This window comes from Mizuhopecten yessoensis, unplaced genomic scaffold (genome assembly GCF_002113885.1).
Source record: "Mizuhopecten yessoensis strain PY_sf001 unplaced genomic scaffold, ASM211388v2 scaffold603, whole genome shotgun sequence".
Taxonomy (NCBI): Eukaryota; Metazoa; Mollusca; class Bivalvia; order Pectinida; family Pectinidae; genus Mizuhopecten; species Mizuhopecten yessoensis.
Window position 1 is genome coordinate 194,027 of NW_018403629.1, and position 24,945 is coordinate 218,971.

General features: G+C 38.6%; 1 protein-coding gene across 4 annotated transcripts in view; it reads right to left on the minus strand.

Annotated features, from left to right (window-relative positions):
• Nucleotides 1–3,126: 3,126 nt before the first annotated feature.
• LOC110451005 (zinc finger protein basonuclin-2-like) overlaps nucleotides 3,127–24,945 on the minus strand; it is a 98,059-nt gene continuing 76,240 nt past the window's right edge. For all 4 annotated transcript variants that reach the window (XM_021498843.1, XM_021498835.1, XM_021498851.1 and 1 more), the window contains 2 exons: nucleotides 24,135–24,373; nucleotides 3,127–11,706 (listed from right to left, as the gene is read on the minus strand). In XM_021498843.1, the coding sequence (XP_021354518.1) occupies nucleotides 8,995–11,706; nucleotides 24,135–24,373 (2,951 nt within the window). In that variant the 3' untranslated portion in view covers nucleotides 3,127–8,994. The remainder of the gene's footprint in view (nucleotides 11,707–24,134; nucleotides 24,374–24,945) is intronic.

Here is a 24,945-nt window from a genome sequence, read left to right on the forward strand (position 1 = left end):
GACAACTCGTACACATTTTACACCTTTGTGTGCATACGCTTCACTGTTCATTTGTATGATGAAGGTGACAGTGTTTGTACAAAGAGGTGTAAAATGTGTACGAAATGTCCACAAATCGATGTCGATACGGCTACGCTGTAAACGTATGTACAATTAGTTGTTATATATGAAGCGAAATGATTCGATTCGGCTACGCTTTGTTAAAATACTTGTTTGTACTTATACAAGTCGACTGATGTGACGGAGTAATACGGACTAAACGCTGTGAAATTACCAAAAAATGATAAGCACAGACGACGTTAATCTGATCAATTTCATTGACAAATACAACAGATATTATTTTTAAGTTTCATTGAGACCAACTTTTTTCTACAACCAAATTTTAAAAATTGAGTCCGACTTGGAACAAATTGAAACATAAAGATTGTAATAAAACATGTGAGATTTCGAGGTTGATTCTTTCGACAAATACGAGACAACAAAACGTGTACAGTATACCCAACTCTATAAGGGGAGGATACTAGAGGTGTGGTGTTCGACAACACCAATTAACCGACAGTAGGGATTACAACCTCACCAATAAATCTGCCGTGTCCAACTAAACCAATAAACCTACATTGAAGATTCAAACTCCACCAACATATCTACAAAATAATGTCAAAATATACCAAAACAGCTACGCAATTCTGTCCAATGAACCCAATAAACCTAAATTGTCCTATCATAATATACGAATCGGACTACAGTATAAATAAATCAATACATTTACATTTATTTCCAGCTAAACCAATATAATTATATCGTTTTACTTATATAGGACACCAGTGACAACTTGTGACTCGGTGCCTCGTATTCCTCCTTGTGGGTGTTACCAGTCCAATGCACTGAACATACCACTATTTGACATAGTGTTTGTTCACACCAGGCTTCACACAAGATGGGACTTTAATCAACCCACATTGCATGCTGCAACTGAGCATTTGTGTAATGGGACCAAGGTGTGGGTTTGCATATATTGTCAGTGTAATGGTACTGCCAGCTTGCTGTTCCTAGCTAGCTTACCTCACCTTGTCTCAGCCAGGGGTTATGTGCTGTTTTATGGTCTTAGTAAAAAGCACATGTACTTTCGGAGGTTTATACACAACATATATCGGCTTCTTATCGCTGGTGTTAATCTCGTCAAACTTGTACGTGGCGAATGGTCAATAATTCATTCGGAATTAATTGGTGTGGGTCGTTTATTACAGAGTGACAGCCAACTCTGATTAAGCAAGAGACCTCCTGTAAGCTGGCCTGGCCGCTATCAACGTGTGACGTCGTCTGCTTTTGGAAACAATGACATGTGCTGTGGCTTTTTCTTCTGTGCGTCGCAAAGGTAAATAAAACCCCGCCTAATCAACATGAATGTTTCAAGAGGTCCTGCCTTTGATGTCGATTGTGTACTTCTGATAGAGAATGTTACTGCTGCACGCGCACAGCCAAGGAGATATTAGCCAATCCCCAGGGAGGAACATGTTTGCGTCCGTCACGCGCATTAATTCGTACTGTCATATATATTTAAAACTTTGTCAAGACGACCGGACTGTTCCTGTAGCTATCTACCATGCCACAAGACTGTAAATCCATAGATGAAATGGCAAAAGTCCACGGAAAGTCGAGCAACCTCGTCCTCAGGCACGGAAACTTCTGCCAACGGAATACCGCAGTATAAGTCACAGGAGGTAGACAATCGAATCGGGTGATAGAGTCGACAGACGTGTCTTGTGCTCGGCTAATGAATAAGTTAGTCAATGAATAATCAAATTACAACACGTTGACCCAGTGTTATCACTGGTAGAGATACCATCGGTGCATTTCATTGCAATTACAAGAAAACATCTCAGCAGTAAACAATACACACTTTCTTCTACAAGATAAATCAAAGGCTACGCAATAGAATTAAAATTGATAAAATGTATTATGGTTGAGTTAGACAAGCCAATAAAGGTTGTTTGAATACCATTTTGACATGGTGCCTTCTATCTTGGAGTAGATGGCTTTGGTGGGTGGTAGGGTTGACACGGTGCCTTCAGCCTTGGAGTAGATAGCTTTGGTGGGCGGTAGGGTTGACACGGTGCCTTCTGCCTTGGAGTAGATAGCTTTGGTGGGCGGTAGGATTGACATGGTACCTTCTGTCTTGGAGTAGATGGTTTAGGTGGGCGGTAGGATTGACATGGTACCTTCTGTCTTGGAGTAGATGGTTTAGGTGGGCGGTAGGGTTGACATGGTGCCTTCTGTCTTGGAGTAGATGGTTTAGGTGGGCGGTAGGATTGACATGGTACCTTCTGTCTTGGAGTAGATGGTTTAGGTGGGCGGTAGGGTTGACACGGTGCCTTCTGTCTTGGAGTATTTGGTTTTGGTGGGCGGTAGGGTTATGACCAGGCTTCTCAAACAAATATCACAACCAATGATAAACGACGAAGCTTCTCAAACAAAAACACAACCAACGATAAACGACGAGGCTTCTCAAACAAATAACACCACCAAGGATAAACGACGAGGCTTCTCAAACATATAACACGACCAATGCTAAACGCTGTGGCTTCTAAAACAAATAACACAACCAATGATAAACGACGAGGCTTCTAAAACAAATAACACAACCAACATTGGCTAGATCGTTGAAATCAAAAGGCTGCAGTCGTTCTGTCATCTGAGCAAGTTGTTGGTTCGGTCATTCAATCTTTGTTGTAGAGAGTCAGTTGTTGGCCAGATCGTTGTAATCAAAATGTCTGTAGTCGTTCTGTCATGTTAGCAAGTTGTTGGTTTGGCCATATAAGCATTGTTGTAGTGAGTCAGTTGTTGGCCAGATCGTTGTAATCAAATTGTCTGCAGTCGTTCTGTCATCTGAGCAAGTGGTTGGTTTGGTCATTCCAGCTTTGTATTTAGGTCAGTCAGTTTTTGTTGTAGTGTGTCAGTATTGGTGGGGGTCAGCATAATTGGGATGAGACAAGTTGTGTTGCAGTGGGTTCATTGTTCGTTGGAGTCAAACCAGTTCTTCTGTAGTACGGCTGGTCATTTGGTAACTACTGTTTTCTTGTAAACAACGTTAACACTCGTAAAAGACAAAAACAAAAGAGATTTTGCTAGAAATGAACTTTATTCTAGTACTAAGACTGATACAAAACTGGTCGTAATTATAATAAATATTTATTTGAAAATATTCAACAACAGATATAACTGAACTGCACATTCTACCAATCTACCTGACTCATGTGTACAAATGATTGTGTTCAAATGTAGAAACTGTACAAACTACAGTGTTCAATTATGGTAAAGTGAAACATAGAGACACTAGAATGTTGATAAAATGTTATCATATTACAAGTGTACATAGTAATACAATGTATAACATTGTACAGAGTTATACAACGTGTAACAATGTACAAGGGTTTATACAGTGATAAATATGCAATATACAGAGAGTGTATAACATTGTACAGAATTATACTTATACAATGTACTTAGTGAGTCAAACAATGTACAGTGGGAGTTATACATTGACAGTGTGTCGAGATTCGTTAAATGGCCGAATTTGTACATTATTGTACAATATATTGTAGAATACATCCTATTACAATGTAGTATGACATTGTAAAACATCGTATTATTCTCTGGCACAGTTTAAGTACAACACAAATGTGTATTTCATGTAAATTTAATTTGAAGAGAAACAGTAAATAAAGCTCTGTTGTAGAAATGATTCAAATTTGTTGTATAAGGCTCAAGCTTATTATTACACAAGAAAGATTTATGATAACTCTGGACTACTGAAAACAGAAGCTTACAAACCTCCAGTCTGTATCTGATTTAACAAACGTTGCTTCATATATTACAAGTGAGTTGGCTATTTACTATTCATAGAAGTATCAACAAGATGGTCATTCAAGATGTACAAGATGGCTGCTCACCACCCATTATTACAAGATGGCTGCTCACCGTCCATTATTACAAGATGGCTGCTCACCAACCGTTATTACAAGATGGCTGCTCACCACCCATTATTGCAAGATGGCTGCTCACCACCCATTATTACAAGATGGCTGCTCACCACCCATTGTTTACAGAGACAGAATCTAGAGACATACAGCAGCCAACATTTTTTTTTCAAATAAAAAGTTCGACTTTTAAAATCACGGTGGATCTTGGTGGAAGACGATACAAATTCTCTGATGAGTAAAATTCTCAAAAATGATTCTAGTGGGTGAAATGAGTAAACTTCTCAGAAACCATTTGTAATAGGTCCAAGCAATGTCTACATATTTACATAACGGTGAGAAATACCAAAATACTGATATGGTGAAAAATGACTGCCCTCCTCTTGATCTGGTGTGATTGACCAAACCCACCTCCTGATCTGGTGTGATTGACCCCGCCCACCTCCATATTTGATGTGATTGCAAATGTTTTCATTTTAATTATCAAACTGTGTACTCAGAACCTCATTTCATCTGCAGGTCTCCGTGTGAAGCTTTTGATTTCCAGGCCCCAGGATCATGAAACGATCCTTAGTCTAAATTTGACCTCAGCCATTCACAAATAAGGTCACGAAAAGTGATACCATACGTGATTGGCTAAGCAATAACTTAAGTCTTAGATTGTTTCATGATCCCGGGGCCAGATGATTTCTAGAGGAAACAAACTTTCTATTCTTAGGTGTTCCTAGTTTTCAAATTTAATAAAAATAACTTTGAACTAGTTACAAAACAAATCAGTAAGTACCCAAGGAGTTAATAATAGCTGATTACCATTTCTTCAACAGAGGGGAACAACTTTAAACAGTGAAATATCAAATATGATAAAAATGAAAACCTGTGCAATAACTCAAATCTTTGACTTGATGGGGTGTAAATAAATTATTTCTCTTTTTTTCCAACTTTTATTATGTCAACTTGTTTTTGCAAGTTACTTTTAAACATCATTCGAGGGCTTTGTTTAAATGTTCGCTTGTATGCTAAAACACACCAGAGCAAAGCTTGTTTCTACATTAATGTTAACTGAGATTTTCTTCCGCTTCATTTCATTGCAATACGAGACATTAATACATGGTGTCAAGTTAAAAAATGGACGGATGTGCGAATGGCACAAAATTGACTAGAGATAATTGAAATACTACACACAGTATAACAGTTGTAATATGAACTACACTACACATCAGATTTATTGCTCATTCCCAGATTATTGAAAAAAAAAAATAAATGTTGTTTTTCATAATTGACAATTGATTTTGATGAACAAAAAACCAAATAAACTTTTCAAATGGTTGTTAATATTTTGAAAAAAAAATTGTTTAAAAGAAATTCCAGAAGATTAGATTTTAATTTTCAGGAGGTGTAAATTTTCAAGATGTCATAAATAAGAAATCTTGTTTATTAAAAAATTTGACCAAAGTATCATCTACTCAACAGTGGTGTTCAATTCACATTATATACATCAGGTAGAGTACAAAAATTATCAGCTTTAAACAAAGTAAAAAAAAAAAAAAAAGAACAAGGTGACTAATTCAGTTAAAACCCCCAACAATATCACAGTAATTTTAACTGAAAGCTGACTAGCCTTTTGGCAGATATAAATGGCAGGATTTTGTACCAACAAAAAAAAAAGTGCAATAGAAGGAATTTCATGTAATTTTAACAATAATGATTACGTATATATGTAATATACCTACAATTTATACAAAAACTCAACATAAGTACTCCGTGGTTGCGGTAAAAAGATTTGCATAATTACGATGACATCAATAACTGATTGCATACTATAAAAAAAATGTGCATATAAAACACACTAACTATAACTGCATAGTAAACCGTAACGTCAGTAAAAACGTGCATATTGCGAGTGTGTCCGGCCGTGAACTCCAGTCCTACAGAATCGGCTCAAATAACATCAACGCCACTAAAAATCATCTAAAACAGTTACACAAGAATTATTGCATTATAAAAAATCTGTGTCTTGATTGCACAAAAAGCCTGTTTGACAAATAATCAAAGAACTACATTTGTATACAACTTTGAGACATTGTTGTGGAACTAAAAATTGATATGAGGATTTCAAAAAGTATACACATTGTTAACAAGAGATCAGAGACTTTGCTTTCTTCTCAATATTTCATTGTTTTGGGCATTAATTAATAAAAGAATTAAAAACAAATATTGATTGCAAGTATCGTTTTGGCATAACCTGTTGATCAATATTTTATCATGACTGTCATTAACAAATTAAAACAGTAACAACTATCAAAAAGTTATGCCTGAAGCATCAACTCTAACAAAAGATTCATTCTAACAGGAATAAATCTTAAATCTACTATTTTGCATTTCTCCTATTTTGGCGAATGAAATTACACTTGAGAAATGAAACTCGTATTTCATCCATTTTCGGGAGACATTTTAAAAATGGAAAAACATGAATGGAAGAAACAAACGATTCTATGATCTGCTACTGTTCTGGATAGTCTAGCAACTGTGTGTGTAAATACACGATTTGGCAACATTGTATAATCTTACTACTAACAAATGATTTCATCATTCTATCTTGTGTCTTAGAAAATCTCGCAAATTACAATGCTAAACATGAATGAAGGAAATATTCAAATAAATATTGCAGCTTTTTGTGTCCTACAAAAAGGCAAACAAAATTGTTTGTAGAATATCACTTTGGCTGAAGTTCAGTAGATTGGTTTAGTGTATCAAAGCTGGCCCCACAATCCTCTACACGGCGGGATCAATGTGCAAGTACCCTAAATCTACTAACATAACTAGCTCGTTCCAATACAGGAAATAAATTAATCTAAAAATACAACATACAATACTTACATACCATTGAAACAATTACGGCTGAGATATACTTTATCCTCAGCAGAGTGGGGTATACACGCTGTGTAGGATATTGATATATATATAATATATGGAGGAGGGACAAAACAATTGTGAGGTATTGCATAAAAAAGTATGACAACAGCTAAATCTGGAGATTCTCATGCTACTCTGACAAAAATAACCAAGGGTTGTCTCCTCTTTGTGGCTTGGTTACCTCCCTTGGTATGCCATGAATACAGCAAATATTAATATGGCATTTATTACATTTTAATAAGGATATACCTTAAAAAATCATCAAACTGCAGAACCAGTGAGCTAGAATTTAGATAATGTTTCTGAAAAAAGATGTGTTTCATTTGATATTTGTTTCATTATTTTGTTTCAAAGGAAATTATAAGTGAAAATTTATAACGAGCATCAAATTCAGCCTTAAATTTCAGTAAAATGTTTTCAAACAAATATTGGCTGCCATTCTTCCTCTCAAAAGAACAGGTTTTGAGATAAAAATGTAAAATCTTGATTTAAATTTCATGGCCACAAAGGGGAGACAACTGAGGACTGTCGGAGCATACAACTACACAACTAGCACTGGCTGTACTCCGAAATGGCTAAAATAAATTAAGAATATGAAAATATTTGCATACCTGAGTTTTGCTGAAAACATACTTTATCACAACACCAGACGATAAGGATCACCACGAGACTGAGAAGCTTTACGCCACTACGTATCTACATTATACTATCAACAGTATTTACAGGTACAGGTCCCAGATTACTCACTACCTGTTACCGATACACGTCAAGTAAGTGTCCGTGCATATTATACATAATAACCATTACAAAAAACACATTACTTTTACTTCATAACTATTTAACATGCTAAAAATAAGTTAAAATATTATAAACATATCACATTTGGCCATTTTCTATATTTCCATAATTTTGCGAGTTACCATGACTACAGGGTTTGGTAATACTGTACAAAATGGACTAGATTTCAGTTTACCAGGTAGATATAGGCAGACACCCAAACAACGTGAGTGATTATTTAACTAATAACATTTTAATCAGTGACATGTCACTCAACCTGTTACCATGACAACAGGAAATTGATCAGGTAACGGGTCGGTATGAGTAACGGGACCAATTTGTTTGGGACTAGGTTACTCGTTCTAGAAGTAATACACCCACTGAACAGGCGTAGTTCATTGTACCGATAGTCTATTGAAGTACACCCTTATACTTCACTTCATCATTAAACGCTTTTAACACAAAAAATACTAATAACGCTATCATAACACAGCATTTGCTGATAGTAAAAAATACTCAAAACAAATAAAAAACATTTAGGATGACAGATTTCATTGTCATGAAGAAAGCACTGTTTTCTCTGAAATAGTAGATAATACAGCGTTAATATGTTTTTAATAATCAGTACCCGATGTTTTAAGTTAGATTAGATCCCCTTATCACTTTACTAGTATGGTACATAGTTCCTGCTTCTCATAACATTATAGAAGTTATAGGTAAAACCTGCCGGTAAGTATACAGGTAAGTATACAGGTAAATCCTGCAGGTGATTCTGGATACTTATTAACGAGTGTGATAAGCGTGATAACATTGATCTTCCTGTCCAATAGAAGTATACAGGATACTTCCCACTAACAAAAGTCCTACAGACTTTATGAGATCTAGGGTTAGACATCAATTAATGCTTTACTAGTGACTGTGAACACTTCCACGTCATCTCCACACTAACAACATGCATAGTTGTCCCCCTTGTATTGGAGGCTATTTCGAGATGTATCCACGTATGTATTGATTGAATCAGCACTTTGGCAGAATAATTACACCTCAATGAAATTTTTCGTAACCTGCATAAATTCCCTTCAACAACATCCATAATCTTCATAACCACTTATTGCTTGTAGCTTTGTACAATTGAAAAAAAACGTCATACTATCTCTCAAAAGAAAAGATGTATGAAAAAAAAGTCTCTTTGCATAAGTTATCTCGTTGCAATGTTCATAAACTATGTGTGATAATAATGTATAAGAATTCCTTCGTCGTCCAAGCCAATGATCGGCTCACACCCCTGAACATGTATTATTTAATAATCAGGAAAAACATGGTGACATCAGGATATGCCATTACGCTTTACTGTCCCATGCTGCCGGTGCAGATTGTCATTTTGACTGTGTCGGTTTCTGCTTTTCCTTGTTGAGAAGATTTTTTCACATCCTTTGACTGTACAGTAAAACATTTCCTTGGGATGGTTGATCTCAAAGTGTTCCTTCAACGCCAGGTTGTCTCTGAACTTGGACTGACACACATGGCAGTTCACTGCAACGCCATTCTCCCCTACAGATATCTCCTCCAGTTCGATGCCATTTTCCATCCCATTAGAATATGCCTTTCCATTTTCATTGATATCGCCTTCCTCCTCGATATCTGTATCGTTGTCTTCGTTGTCCGAGTCATGTACACCATTGACACGTTTCACAATGTCCCTGCCTTTATCTGCTTCCTCTGAAAGCATTTTTCTTTTCTCTTCATCTTCCTCCTCTTCTGCTACTTCCTCCTCCTCCCCTTCTTTGATACCCATTTCCTCATCATCTTCATCATCCAAATCATCCTCGTCATCCATATCGCCCTCGTCGATGTACACTTGGTTGCTGTCGTCAGTGTCGGAGGTTGACAGAAGTTTACTATGCAGTTTAAGATTGGAGGCATGACGGTTCCTGCTGCGTTTTGACGGGAAAGCAGCACTACAGCCTTCTACTGTACATTTGTGCATCAGCTTAAGATGGACGTTTTGAAAGTGCGACTTTACACCAAAATGATTCTGGAAGATTTTGTTACAAATAGTACATTTCCTCGGATTGTCTTTGTCAATCGGTACATCCATACTTTCTGTTGACATGCCGTTGCTGAGGAAGCTCTGTGATTCGTTGGATGACAGCGATTGGTTAGAATCCATGTCAGATAAATGACTGATGACAGAACAGATTGATCCGTTGTCATCGAAGTCCTCCTGACGTCGCGTGGAGTAGTCAACAGCTTGGTTGTTCCCAGAAAGAAGAGAAGCAATTTTTGGGAAGTCTTTCCTTGGGTGACAGGAATCCTTGTCCCTGCCATAACTATTGGATAAAAAAGTCTCCTCTTGTTGATCCATTTCGCCATTTCCTTCATGACAGTCTTCTCCTGAACTGTCTGAGCATTGCTGCATGCCATTGTGTTGCGATCGGGACTTTGTCGACCCCTCACATCCAGAGTTAATTTCCCCTCTGGTATAACTTGGTCTGCTGTGGCGTTCCTTTAACCCATCCTTACAACTGTCAGGGTCTCGGTCATCAGAATTATCGTCACTCATCACAAAATGGTCCTCTTCCTGTGCACACCTTGTGGGGACCATTGTTTTACGTCGACTAGATGTCTTCTGCTGTGGGGAATCGGCAATGGCTGAATCCTCGTCAATCATGTCATCTAATTCCGAGTCTGATTCCATCTTGATGTCTCGTCTGTCGGTCATACTCAAGTCGTGAGGACTGTCCAAGTCTTCATCCAGCTTGTGCTTTTTCTCTGGTGTAGGAAACATGGCTAAATGGGCATTCAGTTCTGCATAGAAAGCATGGTTGCTGCGGGCCAGATCTGAGGAGTCGAGGTCCATTGGGGACAGCTGAGACTTTGATCCAAGAGATGAATGCATCACCATAGTCGGCGGACTGCCCACCATGGGACTTCCAAGCATTCGGCTTGATTTATTAGTGCCGTCGTCAATGATACTGGCTCCGTCGGGTAACTTGATACGCTTCTGGGGCATATGTAACTTTGGGTTAGGGTTTGCGCTGTGTCTGTTCCTGCTCCGTCGGGAGCTGAACATCATATTACACCCGTCTACTGTACACTTGTGCATCTCCTTCAAGTGCACAGCGCTATAGTGGATTTTGAGAGCACCTTTATCACAAAATGTCTTGTTGCATGCTGTGCACAAAACACGCTTCTTTCCATTTGGCCCAATGAAAGTACATCCAAAACTAGACGAAGGTGTCCAGCTTCGTTTGACTGGATGGCTGGATTTACGAAAGTGTTTCATTTTTCGTTCATTGTAAAGGACCGACGCCTGGAGTTCCTGCTGCTCCTTGCTGCTGCTTGTGGAATAGTCAATGGCATTGTTACAGTTGTCATCCTGCGGAGGTAATACTGGAAGCGTCATGGGGGTCGCCAATGGCGTTGCTATGGTAATTGGTGTATGTTCCCGGCTCTCTGGGGGGGCTTTTATTGGGGTGAATGGAGGGGTAGATGAGCTGTGTGATGTTGGTGTGATGCTGAGGTTTTTGGGACTTTCGCTGGGTGATGATCCTGGCAAATGTTTCTCAGGGATGCTGGGACTGATTGTTGGACTGCCTTGCTCCCGCCTGTAGTCAAATGGCTGCATTGTCTGAAGTCTACCCAGCGGAGAAGTGGTTACTGGGCTAGGAGAGGCTGTCACCGCAGGAGGTCGTAAGTCACGAGACGAGGGTGGTGAGAAGTTGGGCAGAACGGGTGGTGTCATAAGACGACTGCCAACGGGCACAAATGGAAGTCTATTGGCAAACAGATGCCTAGATTCAAGACTATGCATGTAACTATGCATAGAGTGGTTGCTTCGTTCGATGAATTTCTTGATCTCAGAGTCAGCTCGGGATGACTGCTTGATGAAAAGGTCTTGCTGATCTTTGGTATCTTGTAAGATGATTTCCTGGGCGATAGACTTTGTTTCTCCAAAGCGCAGGAACTGTTGGAGGATGATATGTTCCTCCTCTCGTGTGGCCACCGTCCATTTATCTAGTACGTGTCCCGTAGAATCCTGAAAAGACAGAAAGGGAACAACTCATCAGAACAGATCAAACTTCATGTAAGGGAACAACTCATCAGAACAGATCAAACTTCATGTAAGGGAACAACTCATCAGAACAGATCAAACTTCATGTAAGAGAACAACTCATCAGAACAGATCAAACTTCATGTAAGAGAACAACTCATCAGAACAGATCAAACTTCATGTAAGAGAACAACTCATCAGAACAGATCAAACTTCATGTAAGAGAACAACTCATCAGAACAGATCAAACTTCATGTAAGAGAACAACTCATCAGAACAGATCAAACTTCATGTAAGAGAACAACTCATCAGAACAGATCAAACTTCATGTAAGAGAACAACTCATCAGAACAGATCAAACTTCATGGAAGGGAACAACTCATCAGAACAGATCAAACTTCAAGTAAATTAATTGCAATCAAGCAATCACATGTTTTCCAGACTTTAATTTAAAATGTTATTCTGTCAGGTGACCTATCATCATAATAATCTGTCAGGTGACCTATCACTATAGTATTCTGCCAGGTGACCTGTCACTATAGTATTCTGTCAGGTGACCTGTCACTATAGTATTCTGTCAGGCGATCTATCATTATAGTATTCTGCCAGGTGACCTATCACTATAGTATTCTGTCAGGCGATCTATCACTATAGTATTCTGCCAGGTGACCTATCACTATAGTATTCTGTCAGGTAACCTATTACTATAATATTGTGTCAGTATTCTGTCAGGTGACCTATCACTATAGTATTCTGTCAGGTAACCTATCACTATAGTATTCTGTCAGGTGACCTATCACTATAGTATTCTGTCAGGTGACCTATCACTGTAGTATTCTGCCAGGTGACCTATCACTATAGTATTCTGTCAGGTGACCTAACACTATAGAATTCTGTCAGGTGACCTATCACTATAGTATTCAGTCAGGTGACCTATCACTATAGTATTCTGCCAGGTGACCTATCACTATAGTATTCTATCAGGTGACCTGTCACTCTAGTATTTTGTCAGGTGACCTATCACTATAGTATTCTGTCAGGTGACCTGTCACTATAGTATTCTGTCAGGTGACCTGTCACTCTAGTATTCTGTCAGGTGACCTATCACTATAGTATTCTGTCAGGTGACCTATCACTGTAGTATTCTGTCAGGGGACATAGTACCTTGGTAAGTGGTTATCATTGTTTATAAAAGATAAATGACCTTCATTCCCAATTCATTGTAGTTTTTCTGACAGTAAAGCTGTAAATAATTGAAAAGTAGGCGTTTGAGGACTTAAAGTCATACAATGTAATCATACTACATAAATTTGATCTATAAAAGTCCAATGACTAGATGTCATTAAATGGTTTGATCTATAAAAGTCCAATGACTAGATGTCATTAAATGGTTTGATCTATAAAAGTCCAATGACTAGATGTCATTAAATGGTTTGATCTATAAAAGTCCAATGACTAGATGTCATTAAATGGTTTGATCTATAAAAGTCCAATGACTAGATGTCATTAAATGGTTTGATCTATAAAAGTCCAATGACTAGATGTCATTAAATGGTTTGATCTATAAAAGTCCAATGACTAGATGTCATTAAATGGTTTGATCTATAAAAGCTCAATGACTAGATGTCATTAAATGGTTTGATCTATAAAAAAGTCCAATGACTATATATATATATATAGCTAGATGTCATTAAATACTTATGTGGCTGCATTAAAGAGCCATGCCATTATCAATGTTAATAACATTCTCGTCACAATTGGTTCACTAATATGTATCAGACCCACCTTTCATTGAGCTATTAGTATACAAATGTAAACCATTGAGCTATTAGTATACAATGTAGGTACTCAGTGACTGATAATTAACATTGATCAGACTTGTTACCCCAGGACACGATATTCAGTACAATAACCATCGGTTACTAATACGTTTCCTCGTGTTTTTACCCCTTTTACAGCTCTATCACTCAATAACCTGCAACAAGGCAACAGCATAATTGAAGACATAAATGATACAGAATTCACCGGGAAATGACACCAAATAACAATTTTGGTCCTGATGTGATCCGACATTAATTAGCGATGGAGACAAAGTCTTGATACAATCCCACATTAAGTTGTCACAGAGACAAACTCAGGAACTTCCTTGTTGTTTTAAACAGGCTGCTTTTTTCCACGTATCAATACAAGTGTACGCGGCTAATGTTCGGACGTGTGAGGACATGTCAGGAGCACATATTTATTGGACTTGACTTGTGGTCCCACTTGTGGCGTTGGGCCACGTTCGGCCCTGGTGATCCACACCTCGACACCGGGACTGGGTCATAAAGTTTCATTTGCACCCTTGCTTGTATGACAAGGTAACAGACACGTCAGTATCACATTAAACATGCATGGAACAAGGCAAGGTGTCAATGACATGTAGTGTTTTTTGGATCAACATCCAGAGTGACAAAAGAAAGTGTCTTGTAGATATACCAGACCAGCCAGATGTTGGAACCACATCAAGCTTCAATAGCTCCTTATAAATCTACCCCCATGTCAACTAAAATCTTAAGGAGTTTTTAACATGTCTTACTATAAACATGATAAAATATGTCATGTCTTTAATATAATTTTATCTTCTTAAAATTTTACATTAAATTTTGTGAAAATGTTCCTTATCTGTAAGTTTTCATCACTTATTACAAAAAGCAGTAAGAGTTGATATGTTTATTCTTCATTTTTTAAATTTAACATTATCTAAAATTTCCAAAATGAGAAATCAATTTCCTTTGCAAAATATCTTGTAATTGTAAGCTATCTCCATCAGAGAAATAGGTAACACAGGTATTCCAGTCTGTGTATGTATATGATTATTCAGACCAAGCTTTTCTATCTCTATCAACGAACTACATATCACATCATGAACTTGTAGACATCCATTGACTGAGAAACTTACTTTTTATTTCTTTTTCTAAATTATGATATTACCGAATGATTACGTGAAATAAAAATCATTTCCTGTGCCGAGATAACTAAAAACGCCTTGGAAGCCAACCTGCGTCATTTGTAACATTGAACTCGTGTTTAGAGTGATTTTTGTCTTTTCCAAAGATAAGTATGATATTTGCTTGTTTTTATAACCAATGACAGGTGCTATCCAGATTGGACACCACATTCTGTCTTTAAGGAGCGGAAATCAAGTCAAGAGCTTCAAGAATCCCACTGATAAAACAGGAACAGGTGTCTCCTAGCTAATGGGGAACATCCATAGGAGATTTTTTTCTACAAGACATGTGCGCGTGTGCTGTTACTGGGGCACACAGCCGTGCAACAGAGGCCACATGACGCATCCTCTGTCCCAAAATAGTTGTGAAAGAACAACGGCGGTATCTCGTCACAGCCATCTCCCTCTAAAGCCGAGAGGCCGCCATTTTTCGCCATTTTTCGTTTCACACGACCCTATACAGAATCTATCACAAGTGGGGCCCAGCTTTCATGTCATTTTATTTTCCAATAAATTTCTTCGCTGTTCAGTTGAAAGCCCGTCATAATTGACAAACCTGACATGTGTTGGTCATACAAGTTCTGTTTGGAACCCCTCGGGAGTTATGTAACAGGCGCGAGGTCTCTTTTGATTATACTATGACATGGAAACCTTCCATATAACTAGGCAGATCGGGCCAGTCAAGACAGCCAAGCAATTATACACAAACACCTAGATAATTGTCTGCTTAAATTTTAATATTTCCCAAGCTTCATTGTCTGTAATAAATATTTCTGGTGCGCTGATAAGCAAGCAATGTGGATGAAATACATCAAATGTCACATGATCAGAACACAGTTAATGAATATTCATTTCATCAAGTATAATATTCTCAGTACCCAAAAATGTGTTTTATGAGAGCGACTTCCTGTTACCACAGCAACGGGATGCCAATTTGATGGAAGAATTCATTATTCGACATAACACTGAAGAGTCCTACTTAAACAAACTAGGCGTTATGAAGAGGATCAACTTCACACGTCTGAGGTGGAGATGTTGTTGGCGTAGACTTTATTTTTGGAGACTAGTAATTGTCACACATTTAATACTTGGAAAGATATTTTCATATTAAGTGTCATCACTAGAGTTCGGCTATTTTGATCAAATTTGATTGTTCACATGAAACACGGACCTTATTGTAGGCGGAAGTGAAGGCTAATGGCACCAGCAGGAATAGTAATGGGGTAATATACTGTAACACGTTCCCTAAATATTTGTAAATGATCACTACCCATTAGCTGATTGTCCTTCCATAAAATGCTGGAAGGTTGAGTCAAATTGCAGCTTTTTGAATTTCTAATACCTAGTGTGACAAGTTAAATTTGCAGTCTTAAAAATGTCCATCCTCTTATCTTTCATATGACCAGTCCTAATTTGTGGTGTATCTATTACAGTGTGGACAATTCTTAAAAGTTAATCTACCAAAATAATCCATGACTCCACTTTTCAGGCTTTAACTCATTCACCCCTGAAGACACATTTGAACTCTTCTAGTTCAAAGGTTGGAATAGTTCATTATGAAATTTCAGGGGTGAATGAGTCAATAAGGATTACAATGAGACCTGTAAGGATTCAGTCACTGTCCATTGTTACCCCTGTACTTGGAAGAGAAACCTAAACAACAACCCACCCCACCTTCCCACTACATTCATTGATTAGGAGACTGAGAGCTTATCAACATTAGGACATAGCGTCCCATAAAAACGGGTCACAAGGGACCAACGCAATAATCAGCTATCGACAAAATTATATCACAGGCTACTACGCCAAAAATGGCTGCATGTCCATCGCTGAGCGGGCGTATATGCCTAATTGTACATGCTATTGTGCATGTCGCACTGGCATTTAGTACAGAGCAAGTCATTGGTAACTTCTTCACCGTCAGTAACGTTATAGAATTGGGAAATCATGTTAAATTTGTCATAAAACTTGCCAAATGGTTACAAATAAAATTATCATTGACATGAATGATATTTATTCATTTGAAAATTTTCTACTGGAAAATTAAAAACACATAAAAGCGAGTGTTTCCCAATATATAGTGTCCCCAGTATCTGATACTGGGCCAGCGACGCAGAAGAATGGTTTTGTATGTGTTTTTCTGCACATAATCAGAAAACCAAACCCTTGTTTATAGTGCCTCGATCGTCATTCGTGGTTAATGTTTATACTTTATTTGTGTCAACTTGAATAAAGATAACTTGTACATTACACAATGAACTCAAACCGTGTTTTCATCTAAATACTGAAATATTCAAAATTTTGAAAATACATAAACATGTTTGAAATGAAAATTGTTCAAATTTATAAATTAAGAACACAAAACCCCGATTATTTGTGATGTTTCCTAAGCATGTTGACTGAGGTGAGGAGCTAGTTTGAACCAGAAGTGTCATGGTAACCGGCCTGTTTCCTGGGAGACATTGGGGTGTCGGCACACACAGGATATGAGCTTGTAAAATGTGTCAATATGTTTATTGTCAGTATCTTTACTCATTTACTCAGTAGACCTGCCGGCTCCTTCTCCCCCTCCCCATGTCTCCCAGTGTTCACTTCCTAATATGGCAAATCCTGTTTCCACAAGTGACTTCTACCCAGTTTCATTTTATGATAAATTATTTAATGTAAAACACACCAAGTGTCTTACCACTGTATATAAAGTGAGGTCATCCTAATGCTATTTTGCTTTCTTTGTAAATGACAGAGACAATACTGATTTATTTCAATATAACCATCAGTTACTTCCCTTTAGCTGACTTTAGTTTAGTATTCAACATTATGTTTCTACTGAAATGCATTGTACCGAAGATTAACACTACAATTTGGATGTCTTTGAAGGAAATATTTCTTTTTCCTTTGTTTACAACTATTCCTTTCATCTTGGATCCTGAGTATACAAGTAACAGATATAAAATAATGAGCCGCCTTTTTACTCAAATTCATTTTCATTGACAAAGAGAAATGACGAACTTCTCCCTAAAACACCCAGGTACAACACTTGGAGCCCTTATAGACAGTTCACCTTGGCGGCGCTCCTTCACTTTCTACAACGGCATCATCAAATTTGATCCTCATGTTTTCTTGAACAAATTAGAGAATTATTTTCACACACACTACAAAACAAAGGATATGAAAGATGGACAATATTCCCTGTGAAACCTTTTATCTTTCATTTCCTCATCCGCATACCTGGGTCATCCCAGTCTGTTCACCATTAAATGATCAACTTTTACTTTCGTGAAATTACTTCACCTTGCAACAAACGGTTTCTTGTGATCCTACCGACGATAACTTCCCTGTGATTTTGACGGAATTATTATAAGAGTTATCCTGCAACAAAAGTTTTGACAATTTTCCAACTGATTATCTACCTAATGATGCCATAATATCAAATGTGTATAATTGAAAATATTATTTTAAAGCGTCATTCAATATTGGTGGGTTAGCTCATCCCTGTGAGGTTTTACTAGATGTCGGCCATTACGGTATGTCTTTGTTTATTTGTGTTTGTAGAAATATGAAAGTCTTGCTGTGAATTAAGAGAGATAAAAGTGATGGAGAGCCACATCTTTGTAGCCCGGAAGTCTAAGGGATGATTAGAGAATCAGCCTACCGTACCGAATCTGGAACATATTTTGCTGTGAGGGGATAACATGTTTGAGGTGGTAAACACGGAAGTCTCTACCTGCTGCCTGCAGTATGCCTCTCGTCAAGGTAATACTTGTTACAATGGGTTTACACAATACCTCTTTGTACCAGTAGACAGGGGGTGTACAGCTTTATCTATACTGTCTATTCTATAGAATTTATAATGCATGCACATACCTTATAAGGACAGGTATTTAATTTTCAGATTTTCTATTGGGCATGTGAGGACATAATCAATGTTATCTCATATTTTCACTTACATTCTGTTACTTCATTTTACAATGTGAAGTGTTATCATCAGGTTTTTCAAATAAAAAAGACACCTAATTCTGAATGAAGAAACAACCCCCTCTACACTTCACTTAGTAAGACAGGACCCCTCCTATCAGGCTGGCCAGGACAGGGGAGGTACTATACTATAACTTGGACTCGCACCAACAAGTAAGGCTAGGCAGCCAATCATCTGTGGCAGTCTACCGGTCAACAGTCCCTCCAGTGACCCATCAGACCCGAGATATATCGGTCATTGTTGCTCCTTTTCTGGACTTTGTAAAACAATTAGACTTGGGAACATGACAGGGGACAGGCCAAGCTTTACACTGAACCAGATATTCCTAACAATGATGCATGGCCCCCAGGGGAATCAGTATGTCCTGTCTAAGCTTCCCATTGACCCTTACCAGTCCCCATGGAGCTGTCAGATGATGTTAATTCGTCAATTCACCATAATTACTGTGGTAATAAAGCTATGGTTTTATACAAAAATACTGGTATTACATGTGTTTTACTAATGGAAGATGTTTGTCTACCCATAGATTACGTAAACGTGTGAGGGCTAAAATCCCAATTGTTGGACAGTATTCAATCTAATTCAGGTCTGCATGATTACAAGTCTATTTAACCACAAATTCTTTCCAAATCGTTCTGCAATTTCTCAGCAGCAAATCCAAATTCCTGTTCAGGATGGTATCCATATGAAAACATTTGTGACAAAATATTTTACACTAAAATGTAGCTGATTATGGGGAGGGGAGGGAGGACGGAGAGGCGGTGAGGGTGGATAGGGAGACCCCTTCAACACATTCCAATCCTAAGGAAAGGGATCTCTTCATCTCATCCCTGTAATGGTGATTACCTGCACTTTTTTTTCTCCATTTTAAGTGGTATTTTTTGTTTTCACAAAACAATTTTTTCCCCGTTTTTATCATATACAATTATATATTTTTTTGTATATTATAAATAAACCAAAGTGAAGAAGATGGAAGATTTTTTTTTTTTGGTACTATAAATGCTTAAGTTAACTAGTTATAGTGATTTCTTTAGGGTGTTAAGAAGAATCTTTTGCTACTTTTCTGGTAGAAAGTCTAGAAGAAGAGGACATCACATGAATAATTTGATATAAAAACAGTATATATATCCCAGTAGATGTATATTTGTAAAGACGACTGCTGAAAGAACTTAAATGATAAAACATTCGGATATTGATAAAAAACGACCATAATTACAAATGCACCACAGGACATCTAACACCTACATCAGGCGGTATCCACGGAATTCGCACCCAGACCGCAAACCCAGACACAGATGCTGCAGTGAACTTATAAAGGTGGAATTATTTTAATGATTTTTGGTGTCCAAGTCTAAACCAGAAGCTGAACTAAGAATGTGGCCCCCTTCACCATCGATATAACTCTTGCAGTTCAAATATACAATGTAATTAAAATTTTCTCAGTTTAGAATTATTTTTGCTTTTCATAATGATCACCCTGGTTTTCCACTCGTAGAAAGACATGGATGGGTTCCATAACAATGGAGAGAAGAAGCCGAGCCACATAATTAAAGGCCTTTTGGGAGCTACGAATGTGAATCCTTTTAATTAGGCCTCAAACCAATTCGCCTTTGGTGCTATAATCTTAATGACTCGTGAAAGCGTCTTCAACACCGCTTGCCCACTGTGAAACAATGTCTTCCCTAAACAGTTAACTAACACTACAGTTCCAAATTTTCAATTTATTTGCTATCCAATTATACAATTTAGAATTCTGCAGATTCTACCTACAATTTGCATATGGTTATAATTGCGGAGGGAGCTACCTCGCTATTAAATAACCTACGTCGCTCCAACGAGCTGAGCGCCACGTGCCTCGCATGTGCACTTTCATCTACCAATACCATCCATTTTAATGTGAAAATCATGTTACGACATTAAACCCTAACGCAAACCTCCCCTCAGATAAGTGGAAAGCAAAAACACATTTGACAATTTCAGGCAAACACATTTCATTTTATCATTTCCAAAAAGCCTTGATTATCTGCCAAGAAGCTTCATCTCCTAGGTAGCTAAAGGGGAGCACCTCTTCCAGAACATGTCCTTCTCTAGATCAAATTTCTGATTTGTGTTTATAGGTGCGACTTTTACCAAAAAAACTCTGACAAATAAACAATTTGAACAAGATTCTGGTTCCAGATACTGTTTAAGTTACTCCAACTCATTGTAAGACAATGTACCAATAAAGCCCCGCTATGATTAGGTAATGATATCTATCTGAATGCCTTTCCTGTGTAATAGCTTGCCCATGGGTAGAATTGTGAGACATTTCATAAATATCTTCCAGAACTTGTAATTGTAAAATTTACATAGCATAATTTGTTATATGCCCTTTAAGTTTTTTACTTTTTCTTTGATAAATCTTTTAATGAAACTGTCACTACCCAAGTAAAACTGATTTTTTTGTGTGCATAAAGCATATCACACCACTTCTATCTGACAAATTCTGTCTGTGGTTTTTAATGCTTTAAGTAACTATTTCTGCAGATAGAATTCATGAAATTACAAAATTCTGACACAAGGATGACCTTTTGACATTGAAATGCACAAGCAATGAAAATATAACCCCGAACATTGACAAACCCTGACTCCTTCCTGACCCTCACATTCCCAAGTCGCTCTCTCCTTAACATCCCCCATTTATTTAAATTAGCAACATACACTAGAAACATGCATCTCCCCTCAACTGATGGCATCTGTGTCTTGTGCGGACTTTAAAAGCCCCTAATTTTGTCACTCCCCATCAGCGGGGACCCCAGCAGGATGGGAGAATCGTGAGGATTCGTGTGCCAGAAGTTTTCAGGGGTAGCGCTTTGATTATTCGACAGGTAAACAGTCGGTGAGCTCAACATGAACCAAACCATGTTGTTCTGGTGTCTGTCATCATCGTGTACTTACTCGTACCTCCACTGCACCCAGTGTTTAAAGCATTGTTGATTGTTATACATTTGGTTGAATTGTCGAAAAGACATTCATTTCTTTTGTTATTGATATATACAAAATACTAGCTTTCAATTAATGATATTTTTTCATTGTGGAAAAGAATATTTTATGGATATACATTTTTATGATGAAAATAGTTTTGAAATTAATTAAAAAGAATTACTTTATGGGTTTAACAATGTCCAAAGACAGGAACAAATCTACTAAACTAAAATAAGTATGATTTTTACTACCTGCTGGATACTATTGATAACTATTTATACATTTGTACATGGAATAAGTTCCTGATTTATTTCAAGTTTTGATAAGGCTCATCTTTTGAACATAATATTTTCGTTTCAGTAAATTGGCTGATTACTGCCACCTCCCCACACCATGTGCTGGTGTACCCAATTTGATTGCTTGATATAAAGTCATAGGATTGTTCTTTATTTCCATTTTATCCAGTTTGAAAATCATCATGACGTCATAGAAATAGTTTTGTGTTACAAGAGCAAGTAATGAGACGAAATCTGTTGCCAATGTAACGGGAACGCTTGTAATGTACGACAGACACATTGCCAGCTCAACTCCTGCTACGAACATTACAACAAACTCTGTGTTAAGGATGCTTACTGCACCTGTGTCACTTTTTCAAGTTCAAGAGTAATCTCCCTTGATTTATTGTCCATTAGTTAGATTTCTAGTAATCAAAGCAAGATGTTAGAATGTCCCAAAATGTCTCTGTACAATATCTATGTAAAACCTATCCTGTAAAATTACATTTCAAATACAAAACATTTCTTTGACTATAAACATATTTTGCATTGATATGCTGTGATGTAAATGTTCTACTTCTTCATTCTGCATCTAACGATTTTTGGGTTGAGTATTTATTAAAAAAGAATTCTCAACAAGTTAGGTTTTTTATGGGGATGAAAATTGTATAGGACACCAAGCCACACAACACTACGTAACTATCATATTTATCCCACTGCTGTGGTCAAACATACTACCGACCCGTCTCATGTACCCCTACCCTGGGTAAACCCTGTCTTATGTACCCCTACCCCGGGTCAACCCTGTCTTATGTACCCCTACCCTTGGTCAAACATACTACCGACCCGTCTCATGTACCCCTACCCTGGGTCAAACATACTACCGACCCGTCTTATGTACCCCTATCCTTGGTTAAACATACTACCGACCCGTCTCACGTACCCCTACCCCGGGTAACCCCTGTCTTATGTACCCCTCCCCCGGGTCAAACATACTACCGACCCGTCTCATGTTCCCCTTCCCTGGGTAAACCCTGTCTTATGTTCCCCTACCCGAAGTCAAACATACTACCCACCCGTCTTATGTACCCCTATCCTTGGTTAAACATACTACCGACCCGTCTCATGTACCCCTACCCCGGGTAAACTCTGTCTTATGTACCCCTACCCCGGGTCAACCCTGTCTTATGTACCCCTACACTGGGTCAAACATACTACCGACCCGTCTTATGTACCCCTACCCCGGGTCAAACATACTACCGACCCATCTTATGTACCCCTACCCCGGGAAAACCCCGTCTTATGTACCCCTACCCTGGTTCAAACATGCTACCGACCCATCTTATGTCCCCCTACCCCGGGTAAACCCCGTCTTATGTACCCCTACCCTGGGTCAAACATGCTACCGACCCATCTTATGTACCCCTACCCCGGGTAAACCCCGTCTTATGTACCCCTACCCCGGGTCAAACATACTACCGACCAGTCTTATGTACTCATACCCCGAGTCAAACATACTACCGACCCGTCCTATGTACCCCTACCCCAGGTCAAACATACTACCGACCTGTCTTATGTACCCCTACCCCGGGTCAAACATACTACCCACCCGTCCTATGTACCCCTACCCCGGGTAAACCCCATCTTATGTACCCCTACCCTTGGTCAAACATACTACCGACTCGTCTTATGTACCCCTACCCCTGGTAAACCCTGTCTTATGTACCCCTACCCGAAGTCAAACATACTACCCACCCGTCTTATGTACCCCTATCCTTGGTCAAACATACTGCCGACCCGTCTTATGTACCCCTACCCTGGGTAAACTCTGTCTTATGTACCCCTACCCGAGGTCAAACATACTACTCACCCGTCTTATGTACCCCTACCCCACGTCAAATGTACAACCCACCCGTCTGATGTACCCCTACCCCAAGTCAAACATACTACCGACCCGTCTTATGTACCCCATCCGAGGTCAAACATACTACCCACCCGTCTTATGTACCCCACCCCAAGTCAAACATACTACCCACCCGTCTTATGTACCCCACCCAAGGTCACACAACACTACCCACCTGAAGTATATACCCCAACCCCGGGTCACACAACACAACCCACCTGAAGTATATACCCCACCCCCCGGGTCACACAACACTACCCACCTGCAGTATATACCCCACCCCCCGGGTCACACAACACTACCCACCTGAAGTATGTACCCCCGGGCGTAGTCCTCATAGTTCCAACCGAAGCCCTGTAGGACCTGTAAGACCTCATCGTGCTGGAGGACACTGAAGAGTCGGTCGAGGAGAATCTTGAGCCGTATGGGTGTGGCCTGGGCACCATATAACATGAGACTGGCAATGTCAAAGACAATGTTGGGCTGGACTACCTCCACCTGCATCCCGAGATTGAATATGTGTCGATAACCCAGCTTGTCTAATGCTGAAAAATATCAAGGAAATCACAAATTTAATCCAAAGATAAATATGCTTAATGCTTATTCATTTAAAATTTAATTTCAAAATAAGGAAAATAGAAGATTGTGTCCAATTTTTTGTTTTGTTTTCAAAACCCCAGTTGAAGAATATTACCTAGATAGAAACAGGATACCAAGAAAATGATTGGAGATACTTTTAGAAACACATTATACCTGAAAGGTGTCCAGGTGAGTTATACCTGGAAAATGTACAAAGTTAACTGAGACAGGATTGTCCTAGTGTCTCAGAACAGAAACACATGTATCAGAGAGACCAAGAGAAAGGAAAGGTCCCTAGGGAGCAGCCATTAATTAGGTTTATCTCTCCAATTAAGGTCTCCACACACAGGTACCGGAAAGGGGAAGTCTTTTCGTGCATGATATCTGTGTATAATTGATCTCGCTATGAGGTCAGGTCATGCAACTGTAGACAGTTGGTCCGGGACAAGCATCACTGCCAAGTTTACCTTTGGTCACCATTGCCCAAGCATGCCAGAAGGCAGTAAACATCCGAATCACCATTACTAATAAATGACTG